The 16,890-nt window shown below is 46.1% G+C and overlaps 1 protein-coding gene across 6 annotated transcripts in view; it reads left to right on the top strand.

Moving 5' to 3' along the window:
* The window catches only part of bcl2l12 (BCL2 like 12), a 54,185-nt gene extending 37,676 nt beyond the window's left edge, over positions 1-16,509 (top strand). For all 6 annotated transcript variants that reach the window (XM_063062928.1, XM_063062929.1, XM_063062924.1 and 3 more), the window contains 2 exons: positions 7,245-7,499; positions 9,891-16,509. In XM_063062928.1, the coding sequence (XP_062918998.1) occupies positions 7,245-7,499; positions 9,891-9,938 (303 nt within the window). In that variant the 3' untranslated portion in view covers positions 9,939-16,509. The remainder of the gene's footprint in view (positions 1-7,244; positions 7,500-9,890) is intronic.
* Positions 16,510-16,890: the final 381 nt, after the last annotated feature.

Here is a 16,890-nt window from a genome sequence, read left to right as displayed (position 1 = left end):
CTGAATGGCGGTGCAGGCTTGAAGGGCCGAATGGCCTACTCCACCTATTTTCTATGTTTCTATGTTTATTCATAGTCGGTGTCTTCTGTCTCGCTCACCAAACCCGTGAACCTGCTTCCTCGTAACGGAGAAATGTTATTCGAAGTTCTAATGCCACAGTGACCGTGCCCAGGAGCTTATGAGCTAGATTCAGCGATCGGACACATGCTGTACTCCCATGCGATGTCTGAGAATTATGGAGACTTGCAGAACGCAGGCGCTCCTCTCAGTACCAGCTCTTTTAGACCATAGGGCACGGGAACAGATTCGGCCCATGGAGTTTTCTCCACCATTCTGTCGTCACTATTTTATTTCTTCCCTCTGCCCATTCCCCTGCCATCTCCACCTGACCTTTGATACCCTTGTGAACCAAGAACCGATCTGCTCTCGATGTACCCAGTGACCTGGCATCCACAGCTGTCTGAAGCAATGAATTCCACACATTCCACCACCCCCTGGCTAAATAAATTCCTCCTCTTCTCCGTTGTCGGGGGACATCCTTCTGTTTGAAAGAGAAATTGTACCAAGTTTTGAGTAGCGCACGCAAAGTGCTGGGGAGCTCAGCAGGTCGGGCAGCATCTATGGAGGCGAATAAAGGGTGATGTTTCGGGCTGAGACCTTTCATCAGGGAGGGAGCAGAGGCCGGAATAAGAAGATGGCAGGGTGAGTGGGAGGAGTGCAGGCTGGTGAGACCAGGTGAGGGGGGAAAGTGTGGGGGTGGAGGAGGTGGGATGATGTAAGAAGCTAGGAGGTGATGGTGGAAGAGATGAAGGGGTGAAGAAGGAGGAATCTGATAGGAGAGGACAGAGGACCATTGATGAAAGGGAACAAGGAAGGCAACAAGTGGGGAGGTGATGGGCGGAGAGGAGAAGAGGGAATGGAAAAAGATAGGAAAGAGGGTAGGGAAATTATTGGAAGTTAAAGAAATCGACATTCATGCCATCAGGCAGGGAATCTACCCAGATGGAATGCAAGATGTTGCTCCTCCAACTTGGATTTGGCCTTATTGTGAGAGTAAAGGAGGTCACAAACAGTCATGTCAGAACAGGAAGTTTAATTGAAGTGGTTAGCCACTGGGAGAGCCTGTCTTTTTTTGCGGCAGACGGAGCGAAAGTGCCCAACAAGGCAACTCCCCAATCTCCATCAGGTCTCATCCGCTAGGTTTCCCCCATTTTCCCCGTCATCCTTCCTAAATCCATACTTTTGGCCCATATAACTGCAGTGTTAATTGGATCCCATGCACCGGGATGCTCGACCACAGGGTAACTGAAATGCTCCCACGCACGTAGCCTTTGTTGCCGCATATCAATGGTTGGCCCATGCAGCTGTTGAAAGAAATTGGAGGGAACACTAATCTCATAGTATACTTCTAACTGGGTTGTCATATGAAAGTCATTAATTCTGCTTCTTTATTTTAACTTTATTCTAACTCCTTAATTGAAATTAAATAGCAAATACACAAGAGGCATGGAGTATAAAGGTTAAGTTGCTAATCTGACAATCGGAGTCATGAACTACCAAATCAGCGACGCGAGCTTGAAGTTCCCCACGGCAGCTGGGAATTTAAATTCAAGTAATTGGCACATTCTCCGAATTTTTTCAGTCTCCGTGAGAGTAAACACAAATGGTGCAACTTGTGGAGAGACCGCCTGCATCTCCAGTGAGGCAGGTTCGATCCTGACCCTCGGTGTCATCCCTATGACCACATACCAAATGCATGCTGGCCGGAAACTTAAATTGGTCACTGTGGTGTGTAGGTGAGGAATGAGGGCTCAATAAAATGGAATTAGCATAGATTTGAAAGCGTCCTATCCGGTGACCGCAACAAACTGCAGAGTGGTGTACACACATACTAAATGCTGGAGCATCACAAACTGCTGGAGGTCAGGCAGCGTCTATGGGAAGGAATAACCAGTTGCCATTTCAGATCATCGGGACTGGAAAGGAAGTGGGGGAGAAGTCGGAGTAAGCTCGGAGGAGGGGAAGGCAGACAAGCTAGAAGGTGAACACAAGTTGTGGACACAGCTCAGTCCATCACGAAAGCCAGCCTCCTCTCCATGGACTTTTGCCTATGCTTTCTGCTGCCTTGGTGCTCGGTCAAGTGATTCCAGTGTTTCATGAACACAACAATCCAGTAATTGTTTCCAACGGCGATTTGTTTTTCCTGAAACTCCGCAACTCCCCTAAGATGGTGGCGCATGGACGCAGCGGCCCCTCGGGGAGTGATAAGTGTATCTAGTGTTTGTTCTGTTTGTCCTAGACGCATAACATACAGTCGGAATATGCTCATTAACATCAGGGCATGCTGTGTCGGAAAAACTGACGAGTTCCGGTGTGACATGGACAGTTTACGCCGCCACGGACTACTATCCGCTACCAAGCCGGCTGCTCCCCGAGGGAGGAGGAAGCGAATGCACTGTGAGAGAAGACAGAGGAGGGGTAAGAGGGCCGGCATCCATGCTAGGCTGAAAACTAACCCCACCAGGCCAGTGGTACCGTCCAATCCTGCTCTCAAATGTCCGCTCCATCGACAACAAGCTGGATGAGCTGCGTCTGCTGAGAGAAACACGCAAGGAATTTAAAGACTGCTGTGTGTATGTCTTAATGGAATCCTGGCTCCATGACAACATACCGCACGCGGCGATACAGCTAGAGGGAATGGCATCATTTCGTGCAGACAGAGAGGCAGCTAGCTCCAGTAAGAGCCGAGGAGGAGGTCTGTGTGTTTATATAAACAAAGACTGGTGTGTGAACCCTACAGTAGCTGCTAAACACTGCTCACCACTGGCTGAATTTCTCATTGTGAAATGACGGCCGTTCTATCTGCCGAGGGAATTCACCATCATGCTTGTGGCAGCTGTTTACGTAGCTCCCAGTGCCAATGCTAAGGCTAATGTTAACGAAGCACTGGGAGGCCTACATGAAGCCATCAGTGAGCTCCTGACTACACATCCTGACAGCTTTGTGGTGATTTCTGGGGACTTTAACCACACCAGCTTAAAGACTGTGTTCCCCAAATTCTGGCAATATGTAAATTTCAAAACCAGGGGAGACAACACACTGGACTTGGTTTATACCAACACACCACAGGCATACAAAGCAGCCCCCCGCCCCCATCTTGGCCACTCTGACCACATATCTGTCATGCTAACACCAGCATATAAACCACTGCTTAAAGGTGTGAGAGCAGAGAAAAGAGAGATAAGGGTCTGGCCAAAAGGAGCAGCCTCAGCACTACAAGACTGTTTTTTGCACACAGACTGGGACATATTCAAAACAGCAGCCTCCTATGACGACCATACAGACACTGAGGAGTATGCGGAGGCAGTAATCAGCTACATAGCCAAATGCACGGAGGATGTCACTGTGATGAAAACCTTCACTGCACGTGGTTATAAAAAGCCATGGATGACAACAGAGGTGCGTTCACTACTGAAGGCCCATGACACAGCCTACAGATCGGGGGACAGGAGTGCGCTTCGCTCAGCCTGGTCTGCGCTTTCATTAGGGATCAGGAAAGTGAAAAGGGCCTACGCGGGCAAAATACATGGACACTTCTGTGACACAGGTGACACCAGACGGATGTGGCAGGGAATTGAAGCTCTGACAGACTACAAGATCAGGCAGAAAACTGATGACAGCGACGCCTCTCTTCCAGACAGGCTTAACAATTTCTTTGCCCGCTTCCAAGCATCAAACACTACAGCAAGGGGGAGAGCCAGTCCCTTTTTACCATCTGACCAGCAGGCTCCAATCATTGATCCAGAGCAAACACGGAGGACGCTTGCCAGGGTCAACCCACGAAAAGCGGGAGGTCCCGACAACATCCCTGGACGTGTGCTCAAGGAATGTGCTGATGTATTTGCAGATGTTCCAACAGACATTTTCAACATCTCCCTTAGTCAAGCCATTGTCCCCAGATGCTTCAAAACCTCCACAATCATCCCTGTAGCAAAGAAATCAGTTGTAGCCTATCTGAATGATTACTGTCCCGTTGCCCTGACCCCCCATAGTGATGAAATGTTTTGAACGGCTTGTCAAGCCTCATACCACAGCCAGCCTCCCCTCATTACTGGATCCTCTGCAGTTTGCTTATCGTCCAAATCGCTCTACGGAGGATGCAATATCCACCACACTGCACACAGTTCTCTCTCACTTGGACAACAAAGACACTTATGCCAGAATCCTGTACATTGATTTCAGTTCAGCGTTCAATACCATCATCCCGCAGAGACTAGTGGAGAAACTGTCGCTGCTTGGCCTTAGCACTGCCATGTGTCGCTGGATTCTGGATTTCTTGACAGAGAGACCACAGTCAGTCCGTGTTGGCAGGAACATCTCTGACTCCATCACACTGAGCACTGGATCCCCACAAGGCTGTGTACTTAGCCCATTGCTGTTTACACTGCTAACACATGACTGTGCGGCCAGATTCAAGGAGAACCTGATCATTAAATTTGCTGATGATACCACAGTGGTGGGACTCATCAGCAAAAGTGATGAAACAATGTACAGGGAGGAGGTCAAACACCTGGAGAGCTGGTGCAGGGATAACAACTTGATGCTTAATGTCACCAAAACCAAGGAGATGATCATCGATTTCAGATGGTCTCAGCCTGAGCACACACCCCTCAGCATCAGCGGCTCCACAGTGGAAAGAGTGGAAAACATCAAGTTCCTTGGGGTGCAGATCTCAGACAATCTCACCTGGTCCAGGAACACCACTGGGATTGTGAAACGGGCCCAGCAGAGATTGCACTTTCTGAGGAAGCTTAAACAAGCATCACTCCCCACTAACATCTTAACTACATTCTACAGAGGCATGGTTGAGAGTGTGCTGACCTTTTGCATCACAACCTGGTACTCCAGCTGCAGTGCTATCGACAAAAAAGCCTTGCAGAGGGTGGTTAGGGGAGCAGAGAAGGTTATTGGGGTCTCCCTACCTTCTGTCCAAGACCTCTTTCAGAGTCGATGCCTCCAGAAGACACGGTACATCATTAAAGACCCCTCACACCCTCTCCATGAACTGTTTGTTCTTCTGCCATCAGGCAAACGTTACAGGAGCATCAAAACTAAAACCACAAGGCTACTAAACAGCTTCCTCCCACAGGCAGTCAGACTGCTAAATAGCTGCTCCACCTGACTCTGCTTTGGACACTTTTAACTTGCACTGGACGCTTATAACTTGATCTTAACTGACATGTGGCAGTTGTGTTTTACTATTTATTGTTATGTTTATTATTTAGTGTTGCGTTTGTTATGTTATGATTGCACTGCCCCTGGGAAACGCTGTCTCATTCTGCCCTGCAGAGCTGATGTACGGTTAGAATGGCAATAAAGTTTTTTGAATCTTGAATCTCAGTCAACTGCCATGGTGAGGCTTGAACCTCAGGACTCCGTTTACCACTGAGCAATGGCACTGGCGAGACACAGCGACACCTTGTGGTCAGCAAACAAAACTACTAACTGTTCTGTGATACTTTTTCTGGACTACGATCGCTGCAGTCCACAGCCTGTAATTCCCCTTCGGGAGTGGTGCTTTTGAAGTGTCTGAACGACCTTGCGCTTTTGCGGTGTCCTGGGCGATTCAGCAAACTGGACTGGCGAGAGTGCAGATACAGCCATGGCAGCCATTGCTGAAGCGGACTTGGGGCCAGATCGAAGTGGCGGAGCCCAGGCCTGAGAGCGGAAAAAGGTCTAACGTTTCGCCGATTTATCCGCCGAGCCAGGCTTAAAATATGGAGTCATCGAGGCTGAGTGCGAAGGACAAGCCAGTGTTCAGCTCACTGCTCTGAGAGGCTTTATTCGGCCCAGCACTAAGATGGTTCCGTGGCTGTGGCCTGCTACCGTTGGCACCCGGCTCAGCACTGAACTGACACTTTAGCTGTGGACTGTCTTTCAGTGACTCGATGATTCACGTCCTGTGTGTTGTTTGTTTATTGTTTGCATAATGTGTTCTTTTTTTGCAGTTAGGTGTTTGGCGGTCTTTGTTGTGTGGGTATTTTTTAGTGAATTCTATTGCTTTGTGGCTGCCCGCAGGAAGGGTTGCATATATACTTTAATAATGTACTTCAAACTCTGAGCTATCGCCATATCTTGGACTTGGTCCTTTCCTCCGAGTGTAACCTCATGTGACTCTGCAGAATATTTTTATTTGCTAATACTGCCCATTATGCTGGTGGTGTTTAGGGCAGCAGTGAAGCACCTCCATCTCAGGGCTTCCTTAATCATCTCAGTTTTCACTACTGTCAGCCATACAAGTCCCGAGTGGAGACTCGGGAATACCGTTGCACTCAGTCAGATGTAGAAGAATTCTTCATTGCTGTTTCCATTTATATAAAGAAAAATTACTAGTCAGGGTTGTTAGCCCTGAGCTGATCCCTTGAACCTGGAGGACTGGTGGACCACTTGGTCTGGCCTCTACCCTTTGACCTGTTTGGCATGGGTAACACTACCAGGGGCCAAAGCACAAAGCCCTGACTCCAGCCAGCATGGCTGTCCGGGTCAGTCATTGAGGTACGCAAATCTCTAACCACGACAAGGTTGTGGACCTCTTGGAGGATTTGATAATACTCCAGTAAGAGGACAGGAGACGGAGCCCAAGTTGCCTATCACTGTGCCCGGAGGGTAGACGTGTGTGTGTGTGTCTCTTTTTCACTGATGTTGAAGGATGTTACCAATGTTCTGTGTTCATGGATTTGGACTTGTTCAGTTTTATGGTTTTCATATTCTGTGTTTTTGCCTGTTATTTTTTTTTGTGCAGGGGGTTGGTGGTTTGGGGTTCGATGTTCTTGTTGCGTTTCGTGCGGGGGAGGGGGTTTTGGGGTGGGTGGGGTTGATGATTGTGTTGCCATTACTTTTTTGTGCACTGGAGGGGGTGGGTTTGCTGCTTCTCTCTGAACTGACTTCCATGTTTTTTTTCTTTGTTGTGTGGCTATCTTGAGAAGAAGAATCTCAGAGTTGTATATTGCATAAATTAACCTTTGAACCTTTAAAGGATTTTGTTTTAACTAAAACAAGCTTTTGTATATCATTGTCCTCCATTGGTGATGTGATGCTTAGGGAGAAGGGATTAGCTCAGTAAGTTAGAGGGTTTCAGTAAGAGGTAAGGTTGGCTGGCCTGCAATGTCTCCGAGATGTGGCCTCGGTAATGTTTTGCAGGTTTGACATCGAAAACCTACTAATGTTTGCCTGTCCTCTCGTAGGTGAAGGACGACCCTATTCTGCAACGTCCGATGTCCTTTGGGAGTTTTAAGCAGCTGGTCGAAGCCTTTACAGCCAATGTTGAAGAACAGATGGAAGATCCAGCCACCAGCCCTGAGCTGACAAAGATCGCACTGACCATGGAACTTACTCGGAGGGTGGCTGGCATCAGTAGTCACCCAGTGCAGCAGCTGATGGGATACACTATGCAGTACATGGACATGTTTGTTCCCTGGCTGCAGGAGCAAGGCGGATGGGTGAGTGCACGTGCCCGTTGCTGAAAGGACACCTCGCTTACAGTGTCCAAGATCCCAGCAGCTGATTCTCATTTTCCAAAAAAAAAAACAACCAACTGCTTAAAGTTTCCAATTCCTCCAGCAACTGATGAGTTTTCATGAGCAAGTTGACTGTGGCAGGCAGCTTCCCAGGCAATGCCTATCTAGTCCTTATCCCAAGTCCACTCCCACACTCCCCGCTCTGGGATACATCGGGGCAGTACATTCTGGCCCAGTGAAGCTTCTGCCCCAATTAGCTGAAGTTTCATGGAAATAGTTAAAAAGGTTTAAAAACTACCATCTAACTGAGTAACAAATTATCTACTTACATGAAATACAGAACAAATTAGAACACTACGAATAGTACTACAGTGCGATAAAATGGTGTATTAGTTCCTGATAGCTATCAATGGAGGAATTCATCTAGTGTATGCTGCTGTGTTCTTTAGATCAACTGTAAATGAACAAAATCAGCGCAGACACCTAGTGCAGATAATTGACTGTCTTCACACAATTTTCAGGTTCTTTTGGGGTTTCTTTGTTTTGTGGCTGCCTGTAAGGAGACGAATCTCAAGGTTGTATAATACTTGACAGTAAATACATACTTGCATACTTTGACGGTAAATGTGTGTGCCTTATGAGAATAGGTTGCGTGAACTTGGCCTTTTTTCCTTGGGGTGATGGGAGATGAGAGGGGACCTGATAGAGGTGTAAAAGATGAGAGACATTGATCATGTGGATAGCCCAGGGCTGAAATGGTCAACACGAGGGGTTATAGTTTTACGGTGCTTGAAGGTACAGGGGGATGTGAGAGGTAAGTTTTTCACACAGAAGGTACAGGGGGATGTCAGAGGTAAGTTTTTCACACAGAGTGGTGGGTGTGTGGAATGCACTGCCAGTGATGGTGGAGGCGGATACGACAGGGTCTTTTAAGAGACTCTTGGACAGGTACATGGAGCTTCGAAAATAGAGGGCTCTGCGGTAGGGTAATTCCAGGCAGTTTCTAGTATAGGTTACATGATCAACACAACATTGTGGACTGAAGGGCCTGTAATGTTCTATGATCTAAATGTACTTTGAACTTTGGTTCTTGCTATTCCTTTGAGATGTCCTCAATATCTATTACTTTGACCAAACTTTGATTATCTGTTCTGATATTTTTTTTTAATTTTATTTTTATTTGGATAAGGAGTTCACAATTATCATGTACTTTTTTCACACATATAACCTTTTCCATTTTTTTATATGTATAAAACTACAATTATTTATACATTCTTAAGTACGCATTGAGATGATATAAAAGCAAGATAAACATTTAAATAGATAATTATGTACTGTGGTAAATCTAACCTATTAGGCTAAGTAATGAAATTAGTTGTTAAGAAAAATGGTAATAATAGTTTCCATACAACCCTTCTGGACCATTTCCACTGGTCCAAAATGTTGCATACAAGCCTATATACCAACCATTGTAGGTGTTTATATCCCAATTTGTTCATGCTTGTTCCTGCCCGCAGACATAATTATCCGATATTTCTAAGTGACAAAGAAACACCTCTTACATGGTTCTTTATTTTAATATGTTATAAAACGCATATAAATACATTTTATTTAGAGATACATCATGATAACACACTTGAACTGACCTCCCATACGCTAAACAATGAACTTCGGATCTGCTCATTCACCTTACACGTTATTTATTGACAAGCTCTGCACTTTCTCTGTAACCGTAACACGATATTCTGCATCCTGTTTCCTCTTTAATACCACGATTGAATTTTCAAAGTTCAAAGTAAATTTTATCCTCCAAGTACAAGTATGTCACCATTATACATTTTCTTGTGGGCATAGCCAATCAATCTGTAGAGTAATAACCATAACAGAATCAAGGAAAGACCACCCAACTTGGGAGATCAGCCAGAGTGCAGAAGACAACAAACTGAGCAAATACAAGAAGAAGAAATAATAAATAAATAGGCAATAAATATCAAGAATATGAGATGAAGAGTCCTTGAGAGTACGTCTACTGGCTGTGGGAGCATTTCAATAATGGGGCGAGTGAAGTTACCCCTTTTGGTTGAAGTGCTGAGGGGTAATAACTATTCCTGAACCTGATGGTGCGAGGCTATCACCTTCTAGCTAGCCTCCTTCCTGTCCCCCACTCCCAACTTTTTATTCTGGCAAATTCCCCCTTTTCAGTCCTGAAGAAGAGTCTCATCCCAAAACATTGACTGTCTATTCATAGATGTTCCCTGATCAGCTGAGTTTCTTCAGCATTTTCTGCGTGTTGCTTTACATTTCCGGCATCTGCAGACTTTTTGTGTTTGAGGTATTTAACCTTAGCTGTTTTTTTTCTCGTTCCTCTAACAGAAAATGGTACTGCCCTTGGATGACTTCTCCGAACAACCGATAGACTGACTTGAGCCAGACCCAGGGAACTAAGATGAAATTCGGGCAGTCCTACAAGTTTGCCCTCGGCTATTCAAACAAAGAAAAGAAGCTGTCTTTTAAAGCTGGAAAATGCCAAAGACATTCAAATAGGTTTCAGCCATCAAACGTGCGAGTGGGTAGGTGACCGAAACCAAACGGGGGTGGAGAAACCAGCTTCGTGTGGGACTGTCACAGAGACAGCTGGTGAAGTTGTGTTTATTGTTGTACTGACGACGAGAAGCTTATTGTTATAAGCTGTAGTAGAGCCTGTACCGTTGTGTCTGCGTGTTTTTTTTATGCACTCTTTTCCATTCTATCCTTCTCTGGAAAAGTCCAGAGAAGGAAATTTCCGTCCTACTAATATATACAGTAAAATTCTGGAGAATCTGCTCTCTAATCATTGTCAAATCCCGGAGATTCGGCACCTGTTTCTCTTCAAACTCACCGGGTTCACTGGGGGTGGGGGGGTGGGGGGTTTTATTCTGTACTGTACACTCAGTGTCCACTTTATTAGGTGGCGGAGTGGACCTGGTGTAGTCTTCTGCTGCTGTAGTCCGTCCACTTCGAGGTTCAGTGTCCTGTGCGTTCAGAGGTGCTCTTCTGCACACCACTGTTGTAACACATGGTTATTTGAGTGTCTTGTCACCTTCCTGTCAGCTTGAACCCATCTGGCCATTCTCCTCTGACCTCCCCTATCAACAAGGCATTTTTGCCCACAGAACTGCTGCTCGCTAGATGTGTTTTTTTGGTTTCTCGGACCATTCTCTGTAAACTCACGATACTTGTACCTGAAAATCTCAGGAGTTCAGCAGTTTCTGAGATATTTAAACCATCCCAACTGGCACCGACAATCATCCCACAGCCAGGGTCATTTAGATCACATGCCTTCCCCATTCTGATGTTTAGTCTGGACAACAACTGAACCTCTTGACCATGTCTGCATGCTTTGATGCATCAAGTTGCAGCCACGTGATTGGCTGATTAGATATTTGTATTAACGAACAGGTGTACCTCATAGAGGGGCCACTGAGTTTAGAACATTATTTCTCTCTTTTAAAAGAAAAAAAAGTTTTTGCGTATTAATTGGAATAATATCCCATGGTCCAAACAAAATGCCAGTTTGGAATTTCCTTACTGTAGCAGATTAATGGAGTTTTCCTGTATATCCTAATTTCTGAATATGAAAACTTATGAATACCATAGAGGATATCATTGGTTCAAGGAAAATGGATGAGTATGGAGTCAGTGAGGGGGGGAAAAAATGTACCTGACAACCTTGCTCAGAAATCTACCTCGTTCTCACCTACACTCTTCATGATGCACGCATTGTTTAAAATGTAAAGGATTGGCCATTTAAAGTTTTAATCTGTTGATTTGATTCAGTAGCCTGTATAATGTAGCTGTACATAACAAGGTTTGGATCACGTTGATGGTCCGTAACTTTAGCGGATGTCCATGAGTAAATCAAACTAACTTCAGGAAGATGTACCTGCCCTACCTACTGACTGTTACGCCGCTGGCATTTCGGGCAGCAATGAGAGTCCTGCAGCCCTGGCAGTGTTCAGGGCTTCCTTCATCGTGCCAGTAGCTCAGTTTTCATGACTGTTAAGGCTGATTTATATTTCTGCGTCAACTCGCGCTGTAGGTACGGTGTCACCGCGAACCCTACACAGAGCCTACGGGGATCCCTACGCCGTAGCCTGACGCGCACCTCTCCCAAAATGTAACTACGCGTTGCGGCAACACAGACTGCAACACCAATGATTGGTCCGCTTGGTAGCATCGCATTTCCTCCTACGCTGCAATAGCTTCCCACTGGGCGACTGAAGGGCAGGGGAGGAACTCTGGCTGCAATGCTTTCCATAAAGCTTTACAGACCTCCGAAATTATGGAGGACACATTTTGCTTTTACGAAAAAAGACGCTCGCTTCTTGTTTACCCCGAGAAAGACTAGCATGACCATGAAGCCTTGCGTGGGCAGGTGTGTGCGCATGCATGATGTGCGCGAATTGCAGAGCGACATAGACACACCAACGTACAAGTATAAATGCTCACAACGCACGTAGGCCACTTGCGTAGGTTAAGGCGTTCATTTGATGCACAAGTATAAATCAGCCTTTAGTCATGCAACTCCTGAGTGGAGACTCAGGAGTACTATCGCACTCAGATGTAGAGGGCTCTTCATTACTATCTCTAACAGTTTTATTTTACCAGTCAAGGTTGTTAGCCCTGAGTTGAACCTCCAAACCTGAAGGATTGGTGGACCACTCTTAGTCTGGCCTCTACCCTTTGACCTGCTTGGCATGGGTGACCCGACCAAGAGCCAAAGCATAAAGCCCTGACTCCAGTCATCATTGCCCTCCAGGTCATTGAGGCACGCAAACTTCCAAACCCTATGACAAAGTTGTAGTCCTCTTGGAGGTTCAGGAAGATGTAGGTGGTTTTTAAGAAGTGCCTGATGTTTTTCTTATAATATACTTTCATAGGCCAGTGGGGACTTGCGCTAATGATACAACCAGTCAGAATGCTCTCCACTACGTGTCTGTAGAAATTTGCAGCAGTCTTTGGTGACATACCAAATCTCCTCAACTTCTAACAAATTTCTCAATTAGTGTGAGTGTCAAAGGTTCCAGAGACAATGGGGTTGACTGGGAGCATAATCAGCCATGATGGAATGGTGGAGCAGACTTGATGGGCTGAATGGCCCTACTTCTGTTCCTATGCCTTATGGTCTTATAATGGGCCCACTGATTGAAAGATGAGTAAGGTGAAACTAGTGCCATATCTATACGTACTACCTCCTGTGGGTATCTGTGGCCAAGAGGCTCAGTAGTCCAATATGATTATAAAGCAGAATAGCATCTAGAAGTATCAGTGAAAATGCATTGTAAGTGAGCATTCTGAAACGAGTGTGTATCATCAGATTGAGATAAATGTGTTCTCCCTCCCCGACCATTCTAGTCATAGCTTTCCCCTCCTGTCCCGTGTATAAATGTGGAACCATTATTTGCCCCATTTGTAGAAGAAAATTATGTTCCCCAAGGGGAAGCATTTGTGGAAATCAGTGCTGTGCTCCCTGTCCTTTTGGACAAGCTGTAGATCCCATATTGGGAAATGGCTACCTAAACTAGGCTGGCTTGTACAATTTTATCTTTGGCATGTGACTATTGAGGTCAACAACTAACTATTCAGAAGAGCAGTGGATCATTGGTGTAGACTACCTGGCCTCATTGTAGGTGGCTGGTTCAATATTGTAGACAGGCAGCTCAGTATGCAAGGGACCTTGTTAGCTTTCTGGGCTGTTGGACTGGATAATCTTTGTTTAATTCTTGGTGTGTACCTGAAGCTAAGGGTTCCAATCCATTGGCCAGTTGCAAGGAGTTACCCTACAGTGCAAGGGAAAGGGGTGGTCTTGCAATATGTCCAGAAGTTTAGTTAGTTAGACCCATCACCCCCTACTAGGACAAAGGCCGCTAACAGCAAGAGTCCTCCACCCTGGGCCAGTCCTTCAAGTTGTCCCCAGGTGTAGCCTGTCTTCTTGGTGCTAGCTTCATGGTCACGTTGCCAGGTGTTCTTTGCTGGCCGCTTTTCTGCTTCCCCTGGGGATTCTATGTTGGCACTTGCCCGGTGACATTGGTAACATGGTTTACCCAGTGTGTGTCCTATCCATCCCCATCTTCTCTAATTCTTCTGTTGCTCGCTGGTGTGTTCTCTGCCGCAGATCAGTGTTGCTGATTACTTCTGGTCAGTAGGTCCAAAGGATTTTTTTCTCAGACAGCTACTGATAAAGGTCTGCACCTTTCTTGAAGTTAGTCCATTCTCCAAGTCTCTAGCCCGTACAGGAAAAACTAACTCACCTTGGAGTTGACAGCCTGATCTTATTGCGCTGTGTTTTATTTGAGCTTGGTCCCAGCTACTGCTCGGGATTTGGAATAGGAAATGCAGTACAAGATTGCGTCCGTAAATATATCTCCTCAGAATATCCCTGTAAGCACTCAAGGAATGCTCTTCTTCAGTTCCCTGATGCCTTGAAGCTGACAAAGTTCTCTCACTTCGACTAGAGGTAGACTGAAAGGTAACTATAATGGACCTCCAGGGCAAGATCGAATGTGGAACGGGTAATCAGTCAGACACTAGGCAGGGGCTAGTGCAGTGGGTGGGGGTAGAATTGAAACCTACTATGAAGTTTATGCCAATCGAACAGCCTGTGAACACCTAGTGTGCTGGGCTCAGGAAAAGGCAGAATTTCAGACTGTGGGTTCATGGTGCCATATTGAATTCACGCACTTTGGAAAACAAAGTGATTTTAAAACGTCCAAGACGTGGACAATCTTCTACAGACTCCTTGATTGTTGACCACCACCATAAAATTAGATAAATAGATTGCTTTATTTTATAAATGATAAACAATATGTTTCTCGCATGTTAACTGAAGAGCTATGAGCTCTGCAGTGATGTTCTGTAACTTGGCTCTGGTAAGCAGATCTAAGTATGTGAGATTATTTAAATGTCTTTTTTTTGTAAATTGTAAAACTAATTTATAATTTTATTAAGTATTGGACATTAAGCTGTGATTGCTCTGGGATTCTCTCGGACCTGCATGCTCAACTCTTGTGGGGCATATGTATTTTAGAATGTTTACGGGAGAGAGTTCTTCGAAATGTCATACTGTATTTTGTTGTTTCCCCTCCGCGTCTTATGGCGCACTGGGTGACAACCTTGTCCATCCTGTAGCGTTTGTTTGTGTTTTTTTTATGAGGCCAAATTGCTAGCTCAACACTCAACGTAACACGGATGGGAAGCGTGCAAGGAGCTGGCCGGATTTGAACCCGAGACCATTCGGCCCAAAGTCCAATTCTGATGCCACAATACCACCGGCCAGCTATGTGGTATATTGCAAAGAACTTTAATAGGCTTTGCATCAGCTAGCTACAGTAAAGTCTGTCTGGTCATTTATTTTTTTTAAATTTAAGCATTCTTGGTTGTGCGTCTGACGGCTCAGTAGCCGAAAGCTACATAGTGGACCCCGATCTGGGAGGGATGTGGGGGTTTTGCACTCTATCGATTGTGGCTGGATTAAGGCCAAGACATGAGACTAACTCCGATGTTAGTGCAATTGACAAAAGTTGGTGGGAGGGTGGGTGAACAGAGGAAGAGGTGCTTTGACCCCTCTGATCCTCGGACTAATGTCAGTCGGGGGTTGCTGGACGGTGCAGTTAGAGGGGCCTTTTCCGTCCGGTATCCATGAACAAGTAATGTGAGAGGCGAACGAGCTGTCAGGTGTCTCATTCCCTGCCGATACATTGTCCATTTTAATTCAAGATTGTTTAATGGCATTTCCAGTACACGGTTGTAAAAGATAACGAAATAATTGTTACTCTGGATCTGATGCGGCACAAAAAAAAACAGAATAAATATCAATACATTATATGTGTGTCCATAAAGTGACGCTAGGCTTCTTTTGGTAAATGATGTAAGGAAATGTGGGTCTAGGGGAGCTGCTAAACTATCATGATGTAATTAGGTGACAAAATGGACTCCAGGGCCAAGGTGTCTCCTCCACAAAATGGCTGGTGCGCCAGAAGTCAGCCCTTGTTCATGGAACTTATTAGCCCCCTGGGGATTGAAAAAAATGAAACAAATGCCCACGAGAAAATGAATCTCAGGGTTATATATGGTGATGTATATGTACTTTGATGATAAAATTTACTTTGAACTATGAAAACACAGAGACACAAAGAGGCAGCAGGGATGATAAAACTGCTGGAAGAACACTACAGAGATTCATGGAAGGGAAGCAATGGTTGATGTTTTGAATCAAGACCCTGCATCAGGACTGAGTGTGTGGCGGGAGATGGCCAGTATAAAATGGAGCGAGGGAAGGGTAAGATGGGTTGGTGGAACCAGATGAGGGGGCATGAAGGGCAGGTCATACTAACCCTCTTTCTCTCCTCACCCTTTCAAATTTTTGGAGAAACCCTCTCTCCATTGGTTCCTTACTGCTGTCTTGGTGGGGGAGGTGGTGCGGTTAAAGTCCCACTACGTATTAAATGCTCCCAATGGCGTGTGCCTCAAATGGCCTCTGACAACCAAGTCCCACTCCTGGCCTTCACGTGTGGCTTAGCTACCAAGCCTGGTGGAACTATTTCCGCTGACAGGAGAAGAGGCCAAGGCTGGTTACTGGCTCCTTAAAACCAGTCGCTTCTTGCAGATGGGGCTCATCAGCTGTGGATGGCAGCTCTTCAAGGAGAAGGAAAACTCTGATCTCAAACCCCTGCTGCCCTGCAGCCTTACCCACTTATGGGGAAAGCTTCGGGAGTAAACCCAGGGGGAAGGTGTGTGGTGAGGGGAAGGCTGCTGCATATCATACTGCCCTGCCGATGCAACCGATCGAGGGCCTCAGAGGACACTCTCCGGGACTCCCTGGTTTACACACTCTGCTCTGTTCCCTGCCTCCTGAGGAGGTGTAACACTTCTTCCTCACACCCTACTCTCTCACCGGCGTCCGGGGACCCAACCAGCCCCAACAGGACAGGCAAAGGTTCACGTGCACCTCCTCCCATCTTCCCATCTGGTTTAGCCTTTTGTCGCTTTTGATGTGGGTTCCTCCGCATCGGCTACCCTGAACTCCTGGATTCATGGTATTTCCACTCCCCTGCCCATTCCTACACCAACACGTCAGTCCTCGGCCTTCTGCCTGCCACAGTGAGTCCAAATACAATCTAGACCTCTTTTTTTTAATGCCATGGACCAATACCACTAAGCAAGCAGTCTATGGACCCCAGGTTGGGATCTCCTGACCTGGATGGCCAACACCTTCTACTCTGCCTAGGTAGTCTACAGCCCAAGGGTATGAACACGAGAGGTTCTGCAGATGCTGGAAATCCAAAGCAACACACACACAAAATGCTGGAGGAATTCAGCGGGTCAGGCAGCATCC

This window comes from Mobula hypostoma, chromosome 11, assembly GCF_963921235.1.
Source record: "Mobula hypostoma chromosome 11, sMobHyp1.1, whole genome shotgun sequence".
Taxonomy (NCBI): domain Eukaryota; kingdom Metazoa; phylum Chordata; class Chondrichthyes; order Myliobatiformes; family Myliobatidae; genus Mobula; species Mobula hypostoma.
The sequence above is the reverse complement of the archived record's forward strand: the minus strand, read 5'-3'. Positions and strand labels throughout refer to the sequence as shown.